Below are 26,212 nucleotides of genomic sequence, written 5' to 3' on the forward strand. Positions count from 1 at the left end.
GATGCAGGAATTGCTCCCTGCCCCCAAAGACTAAGGACCTTATGATCTTGCAAAATTGGTCTTCGGGCCTCATCTAAATACTTGCAGTGTGCTGCAGACACCTGTTGTGCCTCCACAGGCAGCTTGCTTGACTGAAGAATAGGAGTTCAGGTCTCAGGTAAGTTGGAGGGCCAGGGGAGGAGAGGACAACAATGTGGAAGCAGATTGCGGCTGGCAATGGTCGTCAGGTGCGCTGTGGAGCCAGCAGCATGCCTGCTGATACCAAATCATTTTACATTTTTAAAAAATATATAGTTATCTAGCTAGGCCACTTCAATGTCTAGCAAAACTGATAACAATCCCAATACCTGTTTTACTGGGGGAAGCTTAGTTTCATTGCGGGATCTTTGGATGTGCCAATAAGGGGCCTAAAACCTGTTTTAGGCAGCTGTCCCAACTGTTCAAAAACAATGTGACCCAATTTCAGACAAGACAATGGTCCTCAAATTTAGGTCTCTTTGCATTAATTTTGTGCGCCAAGACCAAATTCTATCGTTAAACTTCTGTGCCCTCTGTTTCCATTCGGGACAAGAAACCAACTCTCCCCACTTTCTGTAAACAAGGTTTGGCCAACTGAGTTGCCTATTAAACCAGTTACTGTCCTAATCATTAGCCTCCCTGCAACTATCCTCACTTTCTGCAAATGAATTAGCCTATCCTAATCTAATGAGCGTGCGTATTTAGAAAAGATGGTTTAAGTGAATTGCGTGGTCTCAAGTTGAAGTTCAAGCACCTCCCATCCCTTTCTGGATATATACTTGGTCTAAACTCTAATCTGCATTCCCATTTAAATTAAATTCATGGAAAATCAATGTTTTTATACAGGTCATAAATACATTGCATGGCCTAATAGTTGGAAATTCTGAAATGTGTTAATTTATAGAGATCCATAAATTATTTTGTTATGCCTGGCTTCCAATGGACTGTGGAATCAGCTGACTGGACTGAAAGTTTTAGGCTTTCCTATATACAGAAGCTCAGTCCCATGTACATTAAAATAGAAAAGGATCTTCCCTTTCAAACATATATGATTGATTTATCTTGTTTACCTTCATTATCATTTCAACAATCTGTAGTTGCCCACCACCGCCACTTTCTAAAGGGCAATTTGGGATGAACAAAATGTTGGCCTTGACAGGGATGTTCACATCCCATGAATGAATAAAAATACACACTACATTTAGCAGAAATGTAGAATTAAGTTCTGTTTTACTATCCCAATGTTGTATCAGGCAAGAATCATCTTCGACTGAGACATGTCATTAACCTACCCATAAAAGTGTAGGCCAAGGGCACAAGTACAATCAGTTCCAGGTCAATAATTTTAGGAGGGATCATTATCAGTTAGGGATGGATGGTTGGAGAAGGTAATGGGAAAATCTATGTTTGCGTTCAGCCATGTTACTCCCCAAATCCATTTGTTTTTTGCTACATCGCTCTGCATCTTGAAAAGGCAGCTCCCCTAAATTCACTTCTGCTCAGTGAAGCACTTTGTTAAAGATATTATATAAATGAATTATATTGATGTAGGGATTGTTTTTCCTATCTTCATTCTGGGGCAGTCAGATAGCTGATGCTTGTGGTGGCTGGCTCTCAGAACCACTTGCAAATCTAGAAGCAAAAATGTTTCTGCACTGATTTAAATCAAGCTTGTACATGAATAGCAAGATCCAACAACCAAGTTCAACACTCAACACTTAGGCAGATAATTTTACAAAATCTCACAAAAGTGGGAATATCCTTCGGTATCTTAGCATCAAAGTAGCTAACATCTTTCACTTACCATATTAGAGTCTATGTTCCCACCAGCAGTGAACTGAAAGGTAGAGTCACACACCTTAAGACAAACTAGGTTGGCTGTGACTTCAGAAATGTTTCTTAAAACACAGCTCCTAGATTTTGAATTTTCAAACTTCATTACTCAACATCAATTGTATATAACAGATTGAAAACTGTATTTAAAAAATGATAATCCGTTTACATAATGCTGCGTAAAATAGGACATTTTCTTTTGGAGAAACTATTCTTTTTTGATTCACATCTGTTCCATAACCTAAACATGGTCTATTAGCACAAAGACCACTGGAGATTTAATGTCCTACCTTTGTAAGAGCTGCCACCCTCTGTGCCAGCTCTGCTTCTACTTCTGGTAGTGTTTCTGCCTTTCTGAGAGTTTGCTGCAGCTTTTGTTCAGCTAATTCCAGCCGCTCTTGCAACTGACGGTTCTTCTCTTCACTCTAAATTTTCAATTTTAAAGTATTAACATTTAGCCATCTCAGCTTCAAAATAAATTCTAAATTTTTTTCTGACAGCATTATACTAGGTCACTTCAATGTTGATCGGACAAAGCCCAAATACTGAAGTAAACAGAGAGTGGGTGTACAGACGACCAGGTGATGGCACTTCAACATGTGCTGGCATTGCTTAGTAGTAGCATTCTCATCTGAGTCAGGAGGTTGGAGTTTCAAGCTCCATTTCAAGATTTAAGCACACAATCCAGGCTGGAACTTCAGCGCTGCAGAAGGATTGCCAGACGCGTTACCTTTAAATCAAGATATCAAACCAAAGCCCCGCCACCTACTCTGGTGGACGTACAAAGATTCCATGTCACTATTCAAAGAACAGGGAACGCTTCCTGTGCCCTGGCCAACTCACTACTTTACAATGCATTGGCTGCTTGCCCCTATCTTCACATCACCTTATTTAGATGTAGGATTTTTATCTTCCACAAAATAAAATGGACCTTTTTCACCATGGCTGAATACAGTTAATTCCTCTAACGTACCACAGGTCTTTATTCATGGCAGAAAGAGTGTAGGATAAAGGAGTTGAGCATTTGTTGCTGTATTTCAGGCTCAACTCAGAATCAAAGATCAGGCTCAGAAGAGTGAATTATTTTGTAACCATAATTAAATATACAGCGTCACAAACATTTCATTTCAGAAATTTCCAGAAGCCCTCCAAGGGTTAAACTTCTAATGCAATATTAATAGGAGTTGATTTTATGGTTAATTCTGCTTGGTTATCAGTAAAACTGCCAGAGATCAGACAGAGTTGCAGTTCACTAATTCTGGGCACACCTACAAATTTCTAAACATAGAAAATGTTGAACAGCTTCTGTAAAGAGAAGAAAATAATACTGGCATTTCAGATGTGTATCCTTTTAGACCCCTCATAAAGGATACAATCCAAAACACCGATGACCTTTATTGATGCTGACAGATCAGCTGTGAATATCCACTTTGTTTCATTTCCAGTTTTTTCTTATCTTACTTCTATGTTCAAAAGAAAGGAAATTTATACAGCAAGTCGTGCTTCAATTTTCATACTGTAATGTCAAGTTTGGCTATAATTTGATGAGCAACTTCAAATTACTGTTAAATTTGTGTGCATTCAACTGATCCCATGAAAAAAATAAAATTCTTCAATATGACTACAAAAGCACAAGATAGTGAAAAAAGCATTTAAAAGGGACAAATGTGTTTGAAATTCAATTCTCATTGTCAAATTTCAGCATTGTAGGAAGCATTTAGATAAAGTTAACACAAAAAGCCTTGAATCTACATTTGTCCACAGAAATTCAGATTATATCCCTTTCAATGCTCATACACATGCTGATGACATTTGAAAACTGTCTAAATAAATTATCTGGATCTATTTGCATAGGGTTCCAAAATTCAACCCCAAAAGCCAGGGTCTTTCCACTTACAAATGAAAAGTGGCAGCATTCTCTTCTCAATATTCAGTGAGCAGGAGCAGCTGGAGCGCAGTATTTGTTCTAGTATTGAAATAGTTATATTTGTGTAGTTACGGCTACACACAAGGAAATAATTATTTGTTCAACACCTTCATCCTCAAATTAAATTTTACATATAAAGCCATATATATATTTTTTAAAAGATGCTGCATCCCCATTACTTGCACTGCTCCTTATAATTTTATCTTCCTTCAATGTTTTATTCCAAATAGATAGATACAAGCACAGCAGTATAATCTGACAGTATTTCATTTTCAACTTGTATGATTACCTGTATGTACAAAGCATCTTTATTGGCAAGTTCATTTTCAAGTTTATCATTGAGATCGTGTACAGATGTGGATTCACGTTGTGCATTGAGGTAGCGTTTTTCAAGAGTTGTTATTCTTTCCTCCATATCATCTTTCTGGGCCATGGCCTATTATGATCAGAACATATATGAAGAACCATCATTGCTCTCTCATCACCCTAACCATCCCCCAGTCTCCTCTGGCAAAATCAGTGCCTAAAATTATCTTTGACTTATTTCTTCAAAAAAATATTGTTCCTAAAAATCACAAAAAGCTCAATTTTGCTTCAAGTTTATTTCTCCTACACCTGCCATGCAAATGTCAATATGACAGTGCTCACTGTGTTTCCTCAGTTCATATGAAACCAGTGCTTTCTCCTCTCATCATCTCTCCCCTCTGGCCAAATATAGGCCCCATAAATTATTACTGTAACTTCATAGTGAATCATAGAGCATTCCAAGGATGGTCAACATCACATGAATAACCACTTTAGCTTTCTAACTTACTACACAGTATAACATGCTGCCCATGCAGTAGTCCAACTAAAAAAAATTAGGTGACACTCCTTCCTGCGATAGGAGGCCAAAACCAACACTGGATCGTTAACTAAGTTTGTAGGGTTGTCAGTTTGTTAGATAGTGAGAAAGAATGGAATTTATAACTAGTTACTTGCTATAATATTGTTTTGTAAATGCAGTAATGCTATTCTTCAATTATGTTCAAATTTTGCAAACATACCACTAGAAATCCATATAAATCCATTATGTTTGAGCTGGGTAAGTCACAGAGCTCTTTTAAATAACTTTACCTTAGTATTCTTACCTCACGCAGGTCCCGCTGAAGTTTAGTGTTCATTTCTTCAGACTTAATTAAGTCTTTACGGGCTGTATCCAGATCCTCTTCAAGCTCTGACACCCTACTAGAGAGAGCAGCCAGTCGATCCTTTAACTGCCCTTGCTCCTTGTTTTGTTTATCTATCGTCTCCTGAAGCTCTATTACTTTAATCGAATCTTCATCATGGTTTATGGAACAATTAGAAAATCTCTGTTAAAAAAACGTAATGGCACAGAAATGTAACCTTTTAAAGGAGAAAGCTGATACAAATTCCCCGCCTATGAAAATGCTAAACAAGTCATTATGCAAATAGATGTAGAAATAATACGAAGTGATAGATAATTGCTGAGCAAGACTGTGGAACTTCGGTGGTCTTTTGGTCATATACAGCACCTCAAGGACACCGAATGTGAAGATTTGGTTCTAATCTCAAATTGTCTTGTATGTAGTATCATAAAATGGCTGCTGTCAAGCGTTCCAGGATGCAAATGAAAAACTGGGTCTGAATATATCCCTTTGTCTGGAGGGAGGGTTATTCAAACTGCATTGTCTTGACATAGGCTTAGTGGTAGATAATCTATGCATTAAGTGCTGTGTGGAACTACAAATCTTTGAAGGAAATCTTTTGAAGGGCAGACTGCATACGTGTTTTTATTCCCACCCCCATTTTGTCCTCTCTCTCCGTACCAATCAGCTCATATCTTATTCATTTTATCTGGTGGCTACGTAAACATATTTTTGCATGTCACCAAATAAAAGCTCCTTTGCACAGCATAAGTATTATTCACATGTAAATCGTTATTCCATGAAGCCAGGCAAGCCTGTAATATAACCTCAGGCTTTGAAACTATTCCGCTTCACTCTTGCAGTACAAGAGATCATTCCTTCTTACCAATTAAATTACAGCTATAAATCAATCCCATCTATTATTTCATGATATGGTTAACTATAGGATGTAATTACAAAAATGCAGCATAAAAATCTACGTGCGAAAACTCATACCATTCCATTTGTGCTTGGTAGATTATTGCCATCACGATTTCCATCTTCTAGTGGATCTGTTGCTCCTTTCTTCGGAGTAGGTGTATTTTGTTCTTTAAATAGGGAAATCTGAAACAAATTATAAAGTAAAACTGGCTATGCAAAACAAGCATCTTTTCAAAATTCAATCATTTCAAAATAAAGCTTTGAGTTATGAATATGTCAGTTGTCACGGTAGAGGTCGAAAAGCTTGGCAATTGTTTTTCTTGCTTGGAGGGTGATACAGCTGAACGTTTTATTCTTAAGTGTTGGGCTCAAGATCCTGCAACATTTCCAAGAACTAAGCTTGAAAATAAGAAGTGAGCTAATTGCAATGATCACCCCAATACATGAAAGAGCCAGTGCTGAAATTAGAATTTAATGCATCTGACAAAGAGAAACTGAAACCTCAGTACAGCTTAAATACCTTCCCACTGCTTATCCCTTATTTTTTCTTATTGATTCTTGGGATGTGAGCATCACTGGCAAGGCCAGCATCTTTTGCCCATCTCTTATTGCTTTTGGCATGGTGGTGCTTAACTGCTTAAACCACTGCAATTCAGTGGTGTCAGATACACACACACCATTACTAGGGTGTTCCAGGATTTTGACCCAGTGACTGTGAAAGAGCGGCAATATTGTTTCAAGCTGGGATGGTGGAAGATTTGGAGGGGAACTTGCAGGTGGTAATGTTCTCACGCATCTGTTGCTCTCACCCTTCCAGGTGGTTATTTCTACACATTTCCTTAAATTTGCACACTACTTTTCTACATTCTAAACTGCAATGTAAAGAAATTGTTGCCAATACATGATGAATTCAGCGCAACTACAGATAGATAATTTCAGGCAAACTCAACATAAATACCTACCTCTTTCTCTCTAACTACTATTTCTTCTTCTAAAGCACTAACTCTTTCTAGTGCTACTCGTAACCGCTCTCGTACCTAGAAAACAGCAACAAAATACATTGGACAAGTTAGTATTCAACATGCACAATGCAGTATAGTTTTAAACTAACTGGATTACTCATGCCTCACTAAAGTTGGTTTCCTGACTTTGGTTAGGTGGGAGGTGTGGGAGGAATTAAACCACTACAGTAATAACATGGACATTTAGTAAGTTCACAGAGAAATTAAAATATTGTTACATGATAGACTACTATAACTGTCTCTTCAAGTTAGTCAACAGTGGCTGACCTATACCCTTCAAGTAAGATGAGCCCAAAACTCTTGCAATACTGCTGTCTAACACTAAGTCCCACTCACCCAGAACCTCATTCCTACTGCTACATGCTAACTGCCCAGCCCTAGGGAAAATACTAGAAATCTTCACCCTTGTCATTAAATCCCTCCATACAGCATACTCCATCCCTTCAATTCTGGGCTTTTGTGCATTTTCTGCATTTGTTCACTCAATAATTAGCAACAGGAACTTTTGCGGAAACAGTTGCATCGTATATTTACGAATGCACCAATGTGCAATGTCTCAATAGAAATAAGAATGCACTGTCTACTTCTGCTCCTTTAAATCATTTTTAAAGCCCATCTCCCTTTTAATCTTTTGGTGACTTGTTAACCTCGCCCTTCCCTGCTCAGTATCTGTTTTGCTGTAAAGTACTTAAGGACGTTCTTTATATTAAAGGCCCTTCATAAATGCAAGTTGCTATTGAATATTCCATGCAAGTTTTAGCAATTAACATGAACTTCAACTACTAAACGATAGATTTAATTCTCAGTATCTCTTGATAAACAAAAAAAAAAACCGGAATCCTTAATTTTGCAACAACTTTTGTTGCTGTGTGATAAATTATTTACTGAAGGCACATAAAGAACTTCTAATGCATATGTAAACCTTTGGGTTGAAGCCATTTTCTAACAGGCCTGCACAAAGAGTTTGCGCAATTCATCTTTAATCTATCCAAAACAGCTCTCCCAAATTTATAAAACTAATGTCTAGGTGCGGGTAGTGAGGGGGAAGATAGAGAAAGATTGAAAGTACATGCAATTTGCTATTATCCCTTTCTTGTCTAGACAGACATGTAAATGCTACTTATTGAACTTATATTTATAAGAAATAGCAGCCCACTCAGCTGCTGGAGCCTACCTTGTCAATCAGTAAGATCATGGTTTATCAGCCTCATCTCCACTTTCCTGCCCAATCCCTATACGCCCAATTCCCTTCCAAGAATCAATCTGAGTGTTCAATATACTCAACAACTGAGTACCCAGCTCTTTGGGGGTAAGGAGTTCCAAAGATTCACAAATCCATGTGAAGAAATGTCTCGTCTCAGTCTTTTAAAAATTATTTCATGGAACATGGCCGTTGCTGGCAAGGCCAGCATTTGTTGCCCATCCCTAAATCGCCCTTGAGAAGGTGGGGGTGAGCTTTTCGAACTGCTGCAGTCCATCTGGCACAGGTACACCCACCATGCTGTTAGGGAGGGAGTTCCAGGATTTTGATCCAGTGACAGTGAAAGGCAATATAATTCCAAGTCAGGGTGGTTTTAGACTTGGAGGGGAGCCTGCAGGTGGTGATGTTCCAATGCAACTGCTGCCCTTATCCTTCAATGTGGTAGAGGACGAGGATTTGGGAAATTTTGTCAAAGGAGGCTTGGCGAGTTGCTGCAGTGCCTCTTATAGATGGTACACACTGCTGCCACTGTGGTGATGGAAGTGAATGTTTAAGGTGGTGGATGGGATGCCAATCAAGGCAGCTGCTTTTTTCTGGGTGGTGTTGAGCTTCGAGTGTTGTTGGAGACATAGTCATCCTGGCAAGTGGAGAGTATTCCCTTACACTCCTGACTTGTGCCTTGTAGATGGTGGACAGGCGATGAATTACTCACTGCAGGATTCCTAGTCTCTGATCTGCTTTTGTGCCACAGTATTTATATAGCTGGTCCAGTTATGTTTCTGGTCATTGGTAACCCTCAAGATGTTGGTAGTGAGGGATTAAGCAATGGTAATGCCATTGAATGTCATGGGGAGATCGTTAGATTCTCTGTTGCTGGAGATGGTCATTGCCTGGCACGAATGTTACTTGCCACTTATCAGCCCAAGTCTGAATGCTGTTTAGGTCTCGCCACATGTTGACGCAGAATACTTCGATGTCTGAGGCGTTGCGAACAATACTGAACATCAGCGATCATGCCCACCTCTGCCCTTACAATGGAGGGGAGGTGGTTGGGCTAGGAGCCTGCCCCAAGGAACACCTGCAGCGATATCCTGGGGCCGAGATGATTGGTATCCAACAACCACAACCATCTTCCTTCTTGCCAGGTATGACTCCAGCCAGTGGTGAGTTCTCCCCAATTCCCACTGACTTCAATTTTGCTAGGACTCCTGTCAAGGACAGTCTCACACACCTTGCGTTCAGCTCTTTTTCCTGTGTTTGGGCTAATACCGTAATGAGGTCAAGAGCTAAGTAGCCCTAGCGGAAACCAAACTGAACCAGTGAGCAGCTTATTGCTGTGCAGGTGCCGCTTTATAGTGCTGTTGATGACATCTTCCATCACTTTGCTGATCGAGAGTAGACTGATGGGTCGGTAATTGAGTGGATTGGATTTGTCCTGCTTTTTGTGGACAGGGCATACCTGGGCAATTTTCCCAGAAATATTTTGCACAAAAAACAGAAAAACACTTTCATGATGGCATCATCAGTCAAGAAGAGATGCTGGCTGAAAGAATGTTAGATGGGTTAACATCCCTCCTTAACAGCATTGCGAGTGTACATACACCACACAAAAGAACAAAAGCCTGTACACAGATTGAAAAAAAATGACCTTTTTTTTCCCCGTTCCTGAAAGCTTTATGCCATTGCTACTTTAAGCGCAAATGACGGCACTGCAGTGTTATTATTATCCAATAACGACTTGCATTTATACAGCACCTTTACAGTACTAAAACATCCCAAGGCACTTCACAAAAACTTGAACTGGATCAAATAAATCATGAGGATAGCTGACCAAAAGCTGGTCAAACGGGTTGGTTTTAAGCAGCGATTAAAGGAGTAGAGAAAGATAGAGATGCAGAAGAGATTAGGGAAAGAAATCCAGAATTTAGGGCTCAGACTGCCAAAGGCACAGCATGGGAAGCAGGAGATGCACAAAAGCACAGAATTAGAAGAACACAGAATCCATAATGAGTTGGAGGAGGTTACAGAAATAGAGGGCATGGCCACAGAGAGATCCAGGTTTGAGGGTGGGAATTTTTAAAATCTTTGGTGGACCAGGAGCAAATGTTAAGTAGGGGGTAATGGGTGAATAGGACCTGGTGAGAATTAGGATACAGGTAGCAGTGTGAGCTTAAGCTTATGGATAGTGCAAGATGAGGGGCCAGTCAGTGAAGCATTGGAACAGTCGTTGTTCTGAAGTACCAAAGCATGGATGATGGTTGCGAGAGGAGATGGAGTCAAACATGAGAAGAATCTTTCCACTTTCCCAGTCGGTTAAAAACGGGGGGTGGGGGGAGGAGAAGAGAGAGAAAAGAAATCCCAGTTTTTCACTCTCTCTTCCCTCTCATATCCTTCAGTACCTGACAAATGATGTATTCGGTTTTTGGCTGATTGATATAAGATGCATAGGTGCCCTAGGTTGACTTGCCCCTTCCCCCTCCACACTGCTGCAGGTCCGTAGAATTACAACTGCCATACCAGAGAACCAGTAGCCCACGCACCAAAATATTTGACCGAAGATTTAGAGCCTTGGGCAGCTTTTCCACTTTCAGGTCAATTGTAGCAAAAATGACATTGTGTGACCATCTTCTTTATTTATCACAATCTGAGATAGCAGGAAAACCAAGCTCCACGTGGTAAAATTTACTGTCTGGAACAATATAATATGCAGAAATACAATACCTTTTCATCTAAAGCTTTGTGGTGTTCAAATAATGATTTGAGTGCTTTGAGAACTTCTACTTCACTAGATACGCCTGCTGGTGATTGAGCTTGCCTCTTTACTACTGTCATCCTGAGTGACCGTTCATGTCTGGAAACGAGACATTCGAGGTGTTCTAAAAGCAGCTACAAAACAAATAACAATTGGATTGATACAATATTTTTAACACTTTCAAAATAAATGAGTGTTGCAGTAGAAACACTGAAATCGCAAAATCTATTTGACCCAATGAATCATTACACATATTATAATTACAATGATCTAATTTTGCAGGCTCCCCTCAACAGGAATTAAATGACGAAAATGCATTCACATGATTTTGTACGCATGCACAGAGGGCACTTCACTACTGGCTCATTGATTGACAGCAATTAGGAGAAAGAACTGATAACAGCAGGATTACACTTGTGACAGTTTTCCCTCCAGCTCTGAAAGCAGTTTCACAGATCCCAAAAGCTTTTTAACACCTTATATAAATGGCTATCAGTCATCACCATGGTGATGAGTGTCATGAAAAGAGGGGGAAAATCCAACAATATATGAACTGCAGCAGGGCTCACTGGATCAGGGAGATCACCAGCTCCCCCCAGCCACCAGGAAGGTCACTCACCCCCACCCACTTCTGCTCCATTATGTGGCAGTCAAATATAGTCCCCACTGCAGCACCTGCTCAGATCAGTTCAATCAGCACAAAGCAGAGATAGAAGTTTTCTGATTTGAGAGACTCAGTATCGCACCAACCTCCTAGTGAAGGCACCCCTAGGTAGCAGTGATCATAACATGATTGAGTTTTATATTCTTTTTGAGGGAGAAAAATGTGTCCAAGACTAAATAAGGGCAATTATGAGAGCATGAAAGCAGAGCTAGCTAAAGTGAACTGGCAAATGAGGTTCAGGGATATGTCAATAAGTTCAGTAGCAGACATTTAAAGGAATATTTCAGAATACACAGAATATATACATTCCAATGAGAAAGAAAAATTCCAAGGGGAGGGCCCACATCTGTGGTTATCTAAAAAAGTTAAAGACAGAATCAAACTTAAAGAAAAAGCATATAATTACACAAAGACAGGTAGCAGGCCAGAAGATTGGAAAGAATATAAAGAACAGCAAAGAATGACAAAAAGATTAACAAGAGGGAAAAATTAGAGTTTGAGAGAAAGCTAGCTAGTAATATAAAGACAGATAGCAAGGGTTTCTATTGATAGTTAAGTGAGAAAAGTTAACAAAGTGACCGTTGGTCCTACAGAGAATGCGTCTGGGGAACTGATAATGGAAAGCAGGGAGATGGCGGATGAATTAAACAAGTATTTTGCTTTGGTCTTCACTATAGAGAACACAAGTAACATCCCGGAAATAGCTGTAAATCAGGAAATTGAAGGGAGGGAGGAACTCGGGAAAATTACAGTCATCAGGGAAGTGGTATTGAGCAAATTGCTGGGGCTGCAGGCTGACAAATCCCCAGGTCCAGACTGACTTCACCCTCAGGTCTTGAAAGAAGTGGCTAGTGAGATAGCTGATGTAGTTTTAATTTTCCAAAATTCCCTAGGTTCAGGGAAGACTCCATTAGATTAGAAAATAGCAAATACAGCACCTTTACTCAAAAAAATGGGGGGGTTGGGGGAGGAGCCAGAACACAGGAAACTATAGACCAGTTAGCCTAACGACACGAAGATAGGTAGGAAAGTCAATTGTGAAGAGGACGTAAGGAGGCTACAAAGTGACATAAATAGGTTAAGTGAGAAGACAAAGATCTGGCAAATGGAGTATAATGTGGGCAAATGTGAAATCAGCCATTTTGGCAGGAAGAATAAAAATTGTCCCCAATAGTGAGAGATTACAGAACTCAGGTTCAGAGGGATCTAGGTGTCTTGGTGCATGAATCACAGAAGGTTAGTATGCAGGTACAGCAGGTAATTAGGAAAGCTAATAGAATGTTACCATTTATTGTGAGGGGAATTGATTACAAAAGTAGGGAGGTTATGCTTCAGTTGTACAGGGCATTGATGAGGCCACATCTGGAGTATTGTGTACAGTACTGGTCTCCTTATTTAAAGAAAGATTGAAATGTCTTACAAGCAGTTCAGAGAAGGTTTACTAGGCTAATACCAGGAATAGGCGGGTTGTCTTATACGTAAAGGCTGGACAGGCTAGACTTGTATCCACTGGAATTTAGAAGAGTAAGAGGCGACTTAGTTGAAACCTTTAAGGTCCTGAGGGGTCTTGACAGGGTGGATGTGGAAAGGATGTTTCCTCTTGTGGGAGAATCTAGAACTAGGGGTCATTGTTTAAAAATAAGGGGTCGCTCATTTAAGACAGATGAGGAGAAATTTTGAGAGTCTTTGGAATTCTCTTCAAAAGGCAGTGGAAGCAGAGTCTTTGAACATTTTTAAGGCAGAGCTAGATGGATTCTTGATTAACAAGGGGGTGAAAGGCTATCGTGGGGGTAGACAGGAATGTGGGGTTGAGGTCATATTCTGATCAGCCGTGATCTTATTGAATGGCTGAGCAGGCTCGAGGGGCTGAGTGGCCTACTCCTGCTCCTAATTTGTATGTACCAATCTTATGTAAATACTAAATTATGGTTATCAGGCAATGGTCATTAGCAGCCAGAAAAACTGAAAATAATGCAGTTAAAATTACTACTGTACCTGTCAGGCCTACAAACAGCAGCTCCATTAGCCCCTTCTAGTCTAATTGCAAAATAATGCAAATTAAATGAAATAATTGTATGCTTTGAGCACTTTTATATTTTAGTTACCCGAGTGTTATTTCTTTCTGCTTTCAGTTCAGAAATTTCTTCTTCTCGTTCCAATAGATGCTCTCTGCATACGTTTAATTCTTTTGTAAGTGCTGCAAACTCCTGGAAAAGAAATAATGGGACTGTTTTAAATGTAGGCGCGCAATGTTTGAACAGCACGACAAAACAGAAAAATCTAGCTTTTTTTTCATTCTACATTTAGTAAGCTAGAAGCATTTTACCTCCCGATGCTTGTTCACATTGCCCCAATTGCAATTTACACCTATTCACCAGAAATGCAAGGCTACCTTCGGTCTGCCTGTTACTTACTAGAGATTGGAGAGTAGTCCTGGCAAATGACGGGGTCAACTGTAAGCAATAAACTACTGTAAATAGTACAAGATTGAAGGCTCTGCTCAGAACGGCAATTCTAATCATTATAAAATCAGCAGTTTAAAAACAGGTCCATTTTGTTTCTCCTTCCCTGAATTTTTTGTCCTACTGCCCTGAATAATTCCAGGGCTGTCAGCAGCACTTCAGCATATCATCCAAGTGATCATCCGCCACTGAGGAGTCTAAGCAGTAAACATCAATATGCTTTCACTGTCAAGCTAAACAGTAGCTCACCCAACACGGACAATATAAACTTCCCAGTAAGGTGCCAAATACTAACCAGGAGCTAGTACCCCTCAAGTCCAGGGACACTGCAGAAAATTGTAGCAACCCTTACTACTGCTCCCTCTGAGGTCAACTTCCCTCACTACCATTAAAAAAAAACAAAATGCAATGGTCCTTAAATAAAATTATGAACATTAGCAAATAAGCGCTTTTAACACACTGACCTGAAGTTCCCCTCCACTATTTATCTCAAACTGCAATTTCAGGAGCAATACATTTTAGGCACTTTGACATTTTAAGAATTACAGCTAAACTTTCAACGTACAAATGGAAAAAAGCTTGAGCATCAAGTAAGAGAGAGCAACCAGTCAGATGCTTGGTCTTGTGTGGCAGAAATTTGGAAGGGAGAGAGGCCTACGTCGCAGAAGCTGACCCATTTCATTCAAGTGATAACAGTACACATCCTGCTGGATAGTAAGACAAAATGCACCACTGGCTTTTTCATGCTCAACATGAAGTGCAGATGTAGAGTTGGGCACAATTTTACAAGATGTTTTGATATTTTCAGAAGCTAAACTGAAAAAGTCCCTCCATGTTCCCTAGCACATGAGCACGTACTCGACAGTAACTCTTCAGTACAGTGGTGAAAATATGCGTCAGAAGTGTTGATTTTTGGAGGAGACTTTAAAGCGTAAACAACTTGCATTTATATAGCACTTTTAAGTAGTAAAATGTCCCACGATACTTCATAGGAACTTTAAACAAAATATGACAACAAACCACATAAGAAGATATTAAGACAGATGACCAAAAGCTTGGAGGTTTGAATGAGCGTCTTAAAGGAGAAAAGATAAGTAGAGGTTCAGAGATTGAATTCCAGAGCCAAGGGCCTGGGCAACAAAAGGGCTGTAGCTGTAAAGCTGGAGGGGAGAAATAGGATGTGCGTCAGCTGTGGCTCAATTGGTCGCGCTCTCACCTATGAGTCCAGGAGGTTGTGCATTCAAGTCTTAATCCAGAATTTGAACACAACAATCAAGGCTGACACTCAGTGCAGCACTCCTTCCATACTGCACTGTCAGAAGGTGTAGTCTTTTGCAGGAGATGTTAAACAGAAACCCTGCCTGCCCAAGTAAAAGATCCCATGTCACTACTTCAAAGAGGAGCAGAGGAGTTATCCCCAGTGCCCTGACCAATACTTTCCCCTCAATCAACAACACAAAAATAGATCATCATCACATTGCTGTTTCTGGGAGCTTGCTGTGTGCAAACTGGCTGCCATGTTTCCTACATTATCACAATGACTACACTGTGAAGTGCTTTGGGACATTCTGTGCTTGTGAAAGACATTATATACATCCAAATCTTTTTTTCACGGGGGGTGGGGGGGTGAGGTTATGGAGAAGTTTGTAGGCAAGGATGAGAGCTTTAAAAAGTGAGGCACTGCAGGATTGGGGGACAATACAAGTCACTGAGCACAGGGAAGTGATGAGTGAAAGGGTCTTGGTGTTGGATAGGATACAGGCAAAGTTTTAGAGGAGCTCAAGCTTATGCAAGGTGAAAGCCAGAAGTTCAGCCAGCAGAGTACTGGAATAGGAAACTGGAAATAACAAATGGATCAGAGTTTCAGCAGTAGATGAGGAGCTAAGGCAGGGAAGTAGTCAGGTAATGATAGAGGTGAAAGTAGGCTATCTTGGTGATGGAGTGGAGACAGTCAGAAACTCATCATGGGGTCAAATGCAACACTGAGGTTGCAGAGTCTGGTTCAGTCTCGGACAGTTGCCAGAAAGAGGGATGTAATTGGTGGCTAGGGAATTAAATTTATGATGAGGGACTAAAACAGCAGTTTTGGCATCATATTTACAATATCATCACAATATTTAGTTGGTGGATATTGCTGCTCATCCAGTACTATATGTTGGACAAGAAGCATGACAAATCAGAGACAGCAGAGGGATTTAGAGAGGTGATGGTGAGGTAGAATTGGGTGCCATTAGGTGAATCCATGGCACGAATTGAAGAGCATGGAGGCTCTCAAGTGTCCTGACCAGCATCTGACTGACCCTCAAGTAACACCAGCAATATACATTACCTGACCATTCTGCAGGTTGCAGGAACTTGCTGTATGCAACAAGGTTACCTTATGTTCTTACACGACTTCAGAAGTAATCCTTAGCCTGTGAAGTGCTTTGGGATATGCTGCGGAAATGAAAGGTACTACATAGATGCAAGTTTGCCTGAAATCTGCCTCAACACCTACTTTTGCATTGAGAAGTCAACCTCTGTAATATCCACCAGTTCATGCAGTGAATGTGAATTTGTAAAAGGCTGTCAAAGGGTACTGGATGAGTTCTCGCAAGTGGAAGTCAGCTTGAGTTATAGAAGTGGATTAACTAGAACTAATGGCATCATCACTATGGCTTCCTAAAATGTCCTCACTTGTTTTTTCAGGGTCAGGCAGGAAATAAACACAGTTGGAAGTTCTCTCTTGTAGTTGGCAGTAATTTTCAGGAGAAAAAGGTGACATCTTATCGGAGACCCACAGTCTCAAAACTTAGAAGTGGTCATTGATTTCACGTCACAACTTATACAGCCCAAAGCTGGAGTCCTTCCAATGTAGCAATGGAAATTGGAGGAAGGAAATAGGAGATTGCAGCACACTGGAAGATCACAAGGCTCCATCTGAGAGTGATTCCTCTAGATAACTCAACGTAATGTGATATGGGTACAAGAGCATGTGTGGTAATATTAAAATTATTGTTATTCCAAAAATTAAACATGCTATATATTACACAGACCTCAAGAATACAGGGTTGTACAGGTTTATTGGCTTATTCCTTGCTACTTTGAATACAAAAACACATTCCTAAAGAATTTTATGCATTGCTCTAATCTTCTAAAGAGAAGAAAATCATTTCATATGTAATGATATCACAGATCAATTTCCATGCTGAATATTTAACATAGTACAAATAAATTATTCACTTCTCAGAACACAGGTGAATCAGAAAATATCCATATAAACAGCATCCCACTGTATCTAGTGATGGACAGCAGACAAAGGTGAAGGAAAACTAGGTGGAATGGAAAAGTGGAAGCAACCCAGGGGTGCCTGCTTCTACCAGTGGGAGGTTCAGCCTAGTCAAAGAAAATAGTTTGTTCGCAAATGCTTAATTGAAACAACCACATCACAAAGAAAGATTGTGTAGTACATTCAGGATGTCATGAGAATCAATACAGGGAACTTGAAAATGAAAGACATAGTATTGTCTTTCAGTCACAAAGTACTGTTTTGTTGCATGTGTTTTTTTAAAAATTGTGGGTGCTGAACCATTGTTGTAACCAAAATTATTCTACTTTGAGTATTGCAAGAAATTAGAAGCATATTTCAAAATGAGGCTCTGGAAAATCAAAGCTCCAAAGTGGTTGCTAATGCAGGCTTGAGGTTTATTAAAAAAAGATCAGAATCTGCAGTAAGGCTATGTTACAATTTTGAAAAAGGAGATGAAGCCATTCTATATCTGTACCTTGGAGATATTTTTAATTAAAAGATGAAATTGCTATTATGATTCATCTGAATATGAAACCAGCCAACAGTTATATAACATAAGCAAACTGACTCAGGCATTTAATTACAGTTCACTATACAGTTAGAAATGTTATCATTCCAGTAGAGGCTATGAAATATGTGTTACACTCAGCAAATCTGTCCTTCTGTTACCTACAGCAATATAAAGTCACAAGGCAAAGTGACATTCTGGGTACTTTTATTTTTGTATTAAAACCAAAAAACTAAAGTCCTGTACAGCAGCTGAGTTTAAAGCAGCCAGAGATTTAACCCTTAAGCCAATTAAATGTATGTTTATGTCAGATTAAAGTTCAAGCTGCATTTTCAGCATTAAAAATGCTATATCAGTTATCTGCTATTCACGCATTAACCTGATCCATTTCAGCTGACTGTCAACTGTTAGAGATTTGACATTTGCAAAAGTAAATGAATGTCACAGATAATTGTTGAATTTCTATAGTTTTTTCCCCATTTGGATCAATGAGGATTTTCTCAATATGGAATTCAGCATATAAATTGCATATTACTTCAAGAGTACATTAAAAATAAAGCCTACATTTCAAATCCCAGATCCTATGGCAGCTGCAAATTATTTATATGACCAGGAAAGGGGAACCACGAGTAGGAAATTAGTCTCCCCCTCCTCCAATTAGTATCACTTAAAAAGATTTCACTGGCTACAGAATCTACTATCCCTTCTATACCAGCGATGAAAAGATAGAAGCAAAATAATAATGAAGAACAGGGCTATAATAAATTGGCTAAAATATCAAATGTCAACAGGAACAGCCTGAGAATTATTTGGATAATCAAACTGCTCATGGCTTTGGGAATTAATAATTGTGCAATACTCGAAACCCAAGGTCAGTAAAGTAACCCAAGTAAACTTTCCCTTCATCATAAGATCAGAATTGGGGGATGTTCATTGATGATTGCATAGTGCTCAGTACCATTTGTGACTCAGATGATACTGAAGCAGTCTGTGCCCGTATGCAGCAAGACCGGGACAACATTCAGGCTTGGGCTGGTAAGTGGCCAGTAACATTAGGGTCACAGTCAGGAGTGTGACGGAATACTCTCCTCTTGCCTGGTTGACTCCAGTTCCACCAAAACTCAAGCAGCTCAACACCATCCAGAACAAAGCAGCCCACTTCATTGGCACCAACTTAAACATTCACTCTCTCCATCAGCCACATACAATGGCAGCAGGTGTGTACGATCTACAAGATGCAATTCAGCAACTCGCCAAGGCTCCTTAGACAGCATCTCCCAAACCCACAACCTCTACCATCTATCGGGAAGGACAAGGAGAGCAGATGTATGGGAACAACACAAGTGCACGTGCCCCTCAAAGACGCACAGAAACCCGACTTGGAACTGTATCATCGTTGCTGCATTGTCACGATCAGAAGCCTGGAACTCCCTTCCAAACAGGGTGTATCTTCATCACACGGATTGTAGTGGTTCAAGAAGGCAATTCACACTACCTTTGGAAGAGCAATTAGGGATGGGCAATAAATGCTGGCCTTGCCAGCAATGCTAACATCCCATACATAAAATTTTTTAAAAAGCAGAATGAAAGTACACCCACGCATTAGTAGAAATAACGTTGCAAGAGAAATGCTGCAATGTTACAAAATATGACCATTTTCCATTTGAGGGGAGTAAAAATCATCATGACATAATAATGAAAAGGAGAATTTAAACGTAGAGTGCATTTAGCTACAGGGCAAATCCTGTAATGCAATGTCAGAATGGAGATAGGCATGTATTACGAAAAAGGAATTCTTCCCAAATATAATTTCTTTGGGGGTTTAAAGGTAAAGGATTCCAGATTGAAATCGTATAATTCTCATAATCGTAAAAAATCTTCAGATTTAAAAAAAAAACTCTTCTTGCTTCCCCCACTAATTCTCACTGAAGATCATTTCACCAACTGCACCCATAAGGCATGGCAATTTGGACTTTCTAACTCAGCATTATTATACCTAACTGGTCATTAAGAAAAGCTATTCAAACAGGATGAGATGGGTGATTAGTGCTTCTGCAAAGACCTCCAACTAGTAGTCCAGAAGAGAATCTACTTACAACAGGCCGAGCATTTGAATCACCACCGATTAAGTGAGATATGTTCCACCCATTCCTTTAACAATTTTAAAATAAACCAACACTTTTCTGCAAGTCACCCAAGGGTAATGTTCTCAATAATTACTCTCCCTCCCTGTTTGTTTTTACTTTGTAAAGAGCCCCATCCACATTTGTTGGATGTGCTCAGAAATTCATTTAATACAGAATTCACATGTTCTTTACAACAATGTATACTGTTAAATACCGAAATAATTCCTAATAGCAACAATATAAGAGGAGACTGGATCACCATTAACAGAATAAACACGGGAAACACGCTCTTGAAAATTTCCAGATCAATGTGATTCCAACTCTGCACTTCATTTAAAAGCACACTGAAAACAAATTGTAAAATCTACCTCTGATGAAACTTTAAGCCATCCATCCTACATAACAGGAGTAGACCGTATGGCCCCTTGAGCCAACTCTGCCACTCAATACGATCATGGTTCACCTTCTGCCTGAATGTTACTTTTCCACATACTCCTCATATACCTCGATTCCCTGAGACAGCACAAATCCATCTTTTCCTGCTTTAAATATAGTCAATGGCAGAACATCTGTTACCCTATGGGGTAGAGAATTCCAAAGATTCACAACCTTTCGAATGAAGAAATTTCTCATTTCAGTCCTAAATGAACGTCCTCTTATCTAGGGGAAACAGTCTCTGTACCTACGCTTTAAACACCTTCAGAACCTTGTAGGTTTGAATGAAATTACTCATTATTTTTCTAAATTCCGGAGCGTAAAGGCCCAATTTATTCAGCCTCTAAGCATAAGATCCATTCATCCCAGGAACAAATTTTCACTGTACTGCCTCCAAGGCAAATGTACCCTTCCTTAAAAACTGAAACCAAAATGTCACAAAGCGCTCCAGGTGTGGTCCCAACAAAGCCCGATACAATTGCACCATGACTTCTTTATTCTTGTACTTCAATCCACTTGCAATAAAGGCCAACTTGCCTTCCTGATTGCTTGCTGTACTTGTGGGTTAATTTTGTGTTCCACGTACAAGTACACCCAAGTCACTGTCAATATCAATGAGAAATTTCACACTTAAAAAAAAAAAATTCTGCTATTCTATTCTCACTACGAGAGGGAACAACTTTTCAGTTCCCACATTATACTGCCACTGCAAAACTTGCCTAACCTGACTATCACTTTGCGGACTCCGAGGGGGTGGTAGTGGCATAGTGGTATTGTCACTGGACTAGTATTCCAGAGACCCAGGTTAAAATCCCACCACAGCACATGGTGAAATTTGAATTCAATAAAAATCTGAACAGTATTACCAAGTAAAACAAAACTCTAATATGGTAAAGAACAAACCTGCTTCATTCTCATATTCTAAGTTCAAGGTCTTTTCTGCAACCCACATCAGTGGGTGCCCTTCAGCCATCATAGTTCTACATATAAGGATTCCTTTCCTAACCTTTTGCATCCTGTTACATTTAGGTCAGAGGTAGCACTGTCAACTTAAGTGTCAGGAAGTTAAGGGCTCAAGATCTGCTCCAGGGCATGGACACAGATTAGAGAGCTATGTTTCAGAAGAGATGTTAAACTGAGGTCCTGTCTGCCTGCCCAGGTGAATGTAAAAGAACCTATGGCACTTTGGCATGTCCACAGGATATAAAAGACACTATAGTCTGTCTCCCTAACTTCAAATCTTTTCATCTGTACTTTCTCCTACTATTGCTGAGTATCTGGCATGCTTACTTTCAGATTGCAAGTATTTGCCTGGAAACAATGGTAAAGATTTTTTTTGCAAAAAATATACTTTATTCATAAAATATCTAAAGAACATTACATGACATTTCCAAATGGCCATCACAAAAAGTGTAATCAGATTCAACTTTTGCACATCAATCACGAGGTGCTTCAATACAATCAATGAATATTACATTCATTTCAATATGGTCATTACAGACAGTGAGACAGTGCAATGGGATTCGAGCAATCGACATACATCATGTTGCACTCTGCGGTGCTTCAATGCAATTATGATACAATAAATGTATGTAGTGGAAACTAAATGTGAGTCGTACAGCCCGAGGGGTCTATACAATTCCCAGCCCCTCAGTGAACTATGGCGGAAAGGTCTTAGACAGCGACCTTTCCCCTTTGCTCCTTTGTGGCAGTTGCCCCAAGCTTTAGTGCGTCCCTCAGCACGTAGTCCTGGACCTTGGAACGTGCCAGTCTGCAATGGTTGGGGACAACTCTTTGCGTTGGAAGACCAACAAGTTTCGGGCAGACCAAAGAGCGTCTTCACCAAATTGATGATCCTCCAGCTGCAGTTGATATTTGTCTCAGTGTGCGTCCCTGGGAACAGCCCGCAGAGCACAGAGTCCTGTGTCACAGCACTGCTCGGGATGAACCTCAACAAAAACCACTGCATCTCTCTCCAGACCTTCTTTGCAAAGGCACATTCCAAAACAATGGTAAAGATCTCTACTATAAAAAGCAGCTCACATTAACAATATAGTGAAACGCTGCAGAGAAAGCTTAGGTGCAGACCATTAACTATTCCTTTCAATTACTGGCAGCATCAGGCCGAAAAGAAAATAAACAAAAAAAATAAGAAAGTTGGAAAATGAAATAACATGTTTTTGTTGGTCAAGAACAAAGCTCTAAAAGCACCATGAAAACTTTCAAGCAGCAGAATCTACATTGAGCTCAAGATGCTTTCCCACAAAAGTGGCTCAATATTTAAAACAAAATTAGGAAGCAGAATAGTCTGGATTGTTCTCCTGTCCTGCCTGAAAGCCAACTCAAGAACAGTACAACATAGATTGGAAACATGTTTTCCTTTTACAGGGCTCAACTGCTGCAGTGAGAGGCACCCAAGAGCGATGGGGGAGATTTCGTACTCTCTAAGTACCAACAACTTCTAGTGCAAGTGTGAATAAGACTTGGTATAATACCTTAATGATAAAGTGATTTCATAAATCAGCATAATGTCAATCAGAGGGCACAGATGAAAATGGGATGAGATAGGAAAAAATGCTAAAATCCATTATTAAAGAGGTAGTATCAGGGCATTTGGAAAATCATAAAATCATTTTGACTCTGCCTGATTGTATGAAAGGGAAAATAGTATGACAAATTTATTAGAGTTCTTTGAGGATGTAACAAGCAGGGTGGATAAAAGAGAACCAGTAGATGCAGTGTATTTGGATTTCCAAAAGGCATTCTATAAGGTGTCACATGAAAGGTTACTACACAAGAGCTTGTAGTTTGGAGATGATATATTAGCGTGGATAGAGGACTAGCTAACTAACAGGAAACAGTTGGGAAAAATGGGTCATTTTCAGGATGGCAAACTGTAACTAGTGGAGTGCCACAGGGATCAGTGCTGTTGTATTTATTGTATGATGTTGTCATCAGTATTTATGATCAATATGGGGAGATGGTGGCATAGTAGTTATGTCACTGGACTAGTAACCCATAGGCCCGCCTAATGTTCTGGGGACATGAGTTCAAATCCCAAATTTAAATTCAATTAATACAATCTGGAATTGCAAGCTGGTTTCAGTAATGATGACAATGAAACTATAATCGATTGTCATAAAAACCCATCTAGTTTACTAACATCCTTTAGGGAAAGAAATCTGACTGGTCTAGCCTACATGTGACTCCAGGCCCATAACAATGTGATTGACTCTTAAATGTCCTTTGAAATAGATAACAAACGCTGGCCTCTCTGGCAATGTCCACATGGTGGAAGGGGTGATGACCAAGCAAGCTGCTTTGTCCTGGACGGTGTTGAGCTTGTGTTGTTGAAGCTGCACTAATCTACGCACACTCCTGCCTTGTGCCTTGTAGACGGTGGGCACATTTGGTGGGCTGAATCAGGAATTGAGTTACTAGCCTCAGAATTCCCAGCCTCTGACCTACCGTTGCATCCACAGTATTTATATGGCCGGTCCAGTCCTGGTCAATGGTAATGCCATTGAATGTCATGGGGAGATGGTTAGATTCTCTCTTGTTGGGGATGGTTCATACCTGGCACTTGTGTGGCACAAATGCCACTTGCCAATTATAGGCCCAAGCTTGAATCTTGTCCAGGTTTTGCTACATATGGACAAGGAATGCTCCAGTATCTGGTGAGTTGTGAATGGTACTGAAAATTATTAAATCATGAGCGAAAATCCCCACTTCTGACCTTACCATGGAGCTGTTTGGGCCTAGGGCACTACCTGGAGGAACTGCTGCAGCAATCTCCTGGGACTGAGATAAACAGCCTCTAATAACCACAGCCATCTTCCCTTGTGCTCAGTATGACTCCAATCAGTGGACTTTTCTCACCTATTTCCACTGGCTTCAATTTTGCTAGGGCTCCTTGATGCTACACTTGCTTAGTCAAGAGCAGTCACTCACATCTTACCTCTTGGGGTGGTGGTGGTGGTGGTGGTTGGGGGTGGGTGGGGGGGGGGGGGGGGGGGGGGGGGGTGTCTTCAAAGCTGATTTTTTTTTTTTAGCTGTCAGTGTTGTCACTAGAATTTCACCATGTGCAGGGTGCAAAATTTTGATGCCCACTGTGGCACTGACCAATGGTATCAGTACGTATTTAATTCCTTCAAAATTAGTGTCTTACTGGGGAGTTTTTGGAATTGTTTAACTGTAGGAGCAAGAATACATGGTTTCTCATCCATCACCAATGTTGGGGGGAGCTAATTTCTTTATTTGATGGACAGTAATTTAATATCGTGAATTACTAAATGCTCATCAATTAACTCTATTACAAATTACAATAATAGTCCATTCTCTATTGGAACCATTAGCCAAGAGTCTGCTGGGTTCCCCAAATATATAATTCATATACTTATTTTGGCTACTTAGAAGTTCAAGCTGCTTCTTTCAGCTATTTGTAAATCACAAATCACATGCTCTTCCAAAACTGTACATCAAATCATGTGCGAAACTTTAAATGATCCTTATTGAAGGTTAATTTACTCAAGAGGATATATGCTGTAAATGCACTAGGTTTAAATGGAAAGAAAGGATTTCATTTTTTTTTATCTCAAGGCTTCACAGAAAAGAATGAATTCAGAAGCGTAGTCACCATTACCTAGACAAATGCAGTAGCTGACTTCCAGAGCAAAGTCACAAAAACATCCAAGAGATAAACAGTCAATTAATCTGTTCTAGTGGTATTGGGGAGGGACAAAGGTTGGGCAGTCGATCTGAAAAAACATTGCTTTACTTGGATTTGTGCATGGGATCTTTCACATATTTTTACATAAACATGAAGGGTCAAATGGAGCTTTAACACATGACATTAGTACCTTTGAAAATGCAATGCTCACTCAATAACCTATGCTGATACCTTACCGGAGTATATGCTCATGTTGTGGATCAGCGCTCAAATGCAATCTTCTGACTCAGGTAAAAATATTGAGTCAATTTGTTTCTACAATGATGCAGTAATTTTGTCAAGTTATTGAGCTGCACGGATTAGGAAGATCTGCATTCTTGGTCAAAACGTATAAGCTCTTGTTGGAGCAACAGTGGAAGCACTATGATTAACCTTTGGAAACTTCATTTGAGAAAAAACTCAGTCAAGGATTCCTTTCCTCCTCAGCATCCCCTGATAAAAGTACTCATGAGTACACCAGGTAAGGACCAGATTAAGCTTCACAGATGCCTTCACAGTAGAATAATTCTCCAACATTTACTGTTGAGCCTCACATCTGAATAATGGCCAAATCCAAATTATACCAGAGAGTACGGAGCCCATGTAACCAACCATACTCCAATGGACAGTCAAAGGGAGGATGGGAAAACAAAATCTGCAGGTATAATTGGCTAGAATAGGAAACACATTTTATAAAGTCATATTTTAGTCAAAGCACAAGAGTATCACAATATAGATTCAAAGATAATTACTCTATTCTTCACTGAACTATTTTCAGATAGCCTGTCACTAATTATGCAATATAGTGAACTGTACAACATGTAGTGTCAAAATAAATTATTTTGCATGTTCCATTGAGAGGATGTATAGAATCAGATGCTAAATCAGGTAGAAAGATTTGTACTCCTTTCATGTTTCTTTAATAGCTATTTGAAGTTTGTTAATCAGAGTGAAATGCATTACCGAACACAAAGTGTTTTTTCTCCCCAGTCCTAATTTAAAGGCCAAGCTGGTGAATATAGAGCAATACATATCTTCCATTTTCAAAGCTGCAGTGAATCAGAACATTTTATTTCCCAATATTAGACTGAATAACAACTTATAGTCCAGCTAGTTTTCAACTCACCTCATGAAGCTGCAGGAAAGGCTTAATGGCTGGAAGTAACAAATGCTGCTTGCAGTATACATTATATTAGAA

At 39.8% G+C, this 26,212-nt stretch overlaps 1 protein-coding gene across 1 annotated transcript in view; it reads right to left on the bottom strand.

Annotated features, from left to right (window-relative positions):
• The window catches only part of LOC144684986 (liprin-alpha-1-like), a 163,319-nt gene that overhangs the window by 67,675 nt on the left and 69,432 nt on the right, over positions 1-26,212 (bottom strand). The window contains exons 2-8 of the mRNA XM_078549482.1: positions 13,592-13,693; positions 10,792-10,956; positions 6,810-6,884; positions 5,923-6,030; positions 4,909-5,130; positions 4,068-4,214; positions 2,142-2,276 (exon numbers count right to left, since the gene is read on the bottom strand). Of these exons, the coding sequence (XP_078405608.1) occupies positions 2,142-2,276; positions 4,068-4,214; positions 4,909-5,130; positions 5,923-6,030; positions 6,810-6,884; positions 10,792-10,902 (798 nt within the window). The 5' untranslated portion in view covers positions 10,903-10,956; positions 13,592-13,693. The remainder of the gene's footprint in view (positions 1-2,141; positions 2,277-4,067; positions 4,215-4,908; positions 5,131-5,922; positions 6,031-6,809; positions 6,885-10,791; positions 10,957-13,591; positions 13,694-26,212) is intronic.

The sequence above is a fragment of the Cetorhinus maximus genome, chromosome 9 (genome assembly GCF_964194155.1).
Source record: "Cetorhinus maximus chromosome 9, sCetMax3.hap1.1, whole genome shotgun sequence".
Lineage (NCBI taxonomy): Eukaryota > Metazoa > Chordata > Chondrichthyes > Lamniformes > Cetorhinidae > Cetorhinus > Cetorhinus maximus.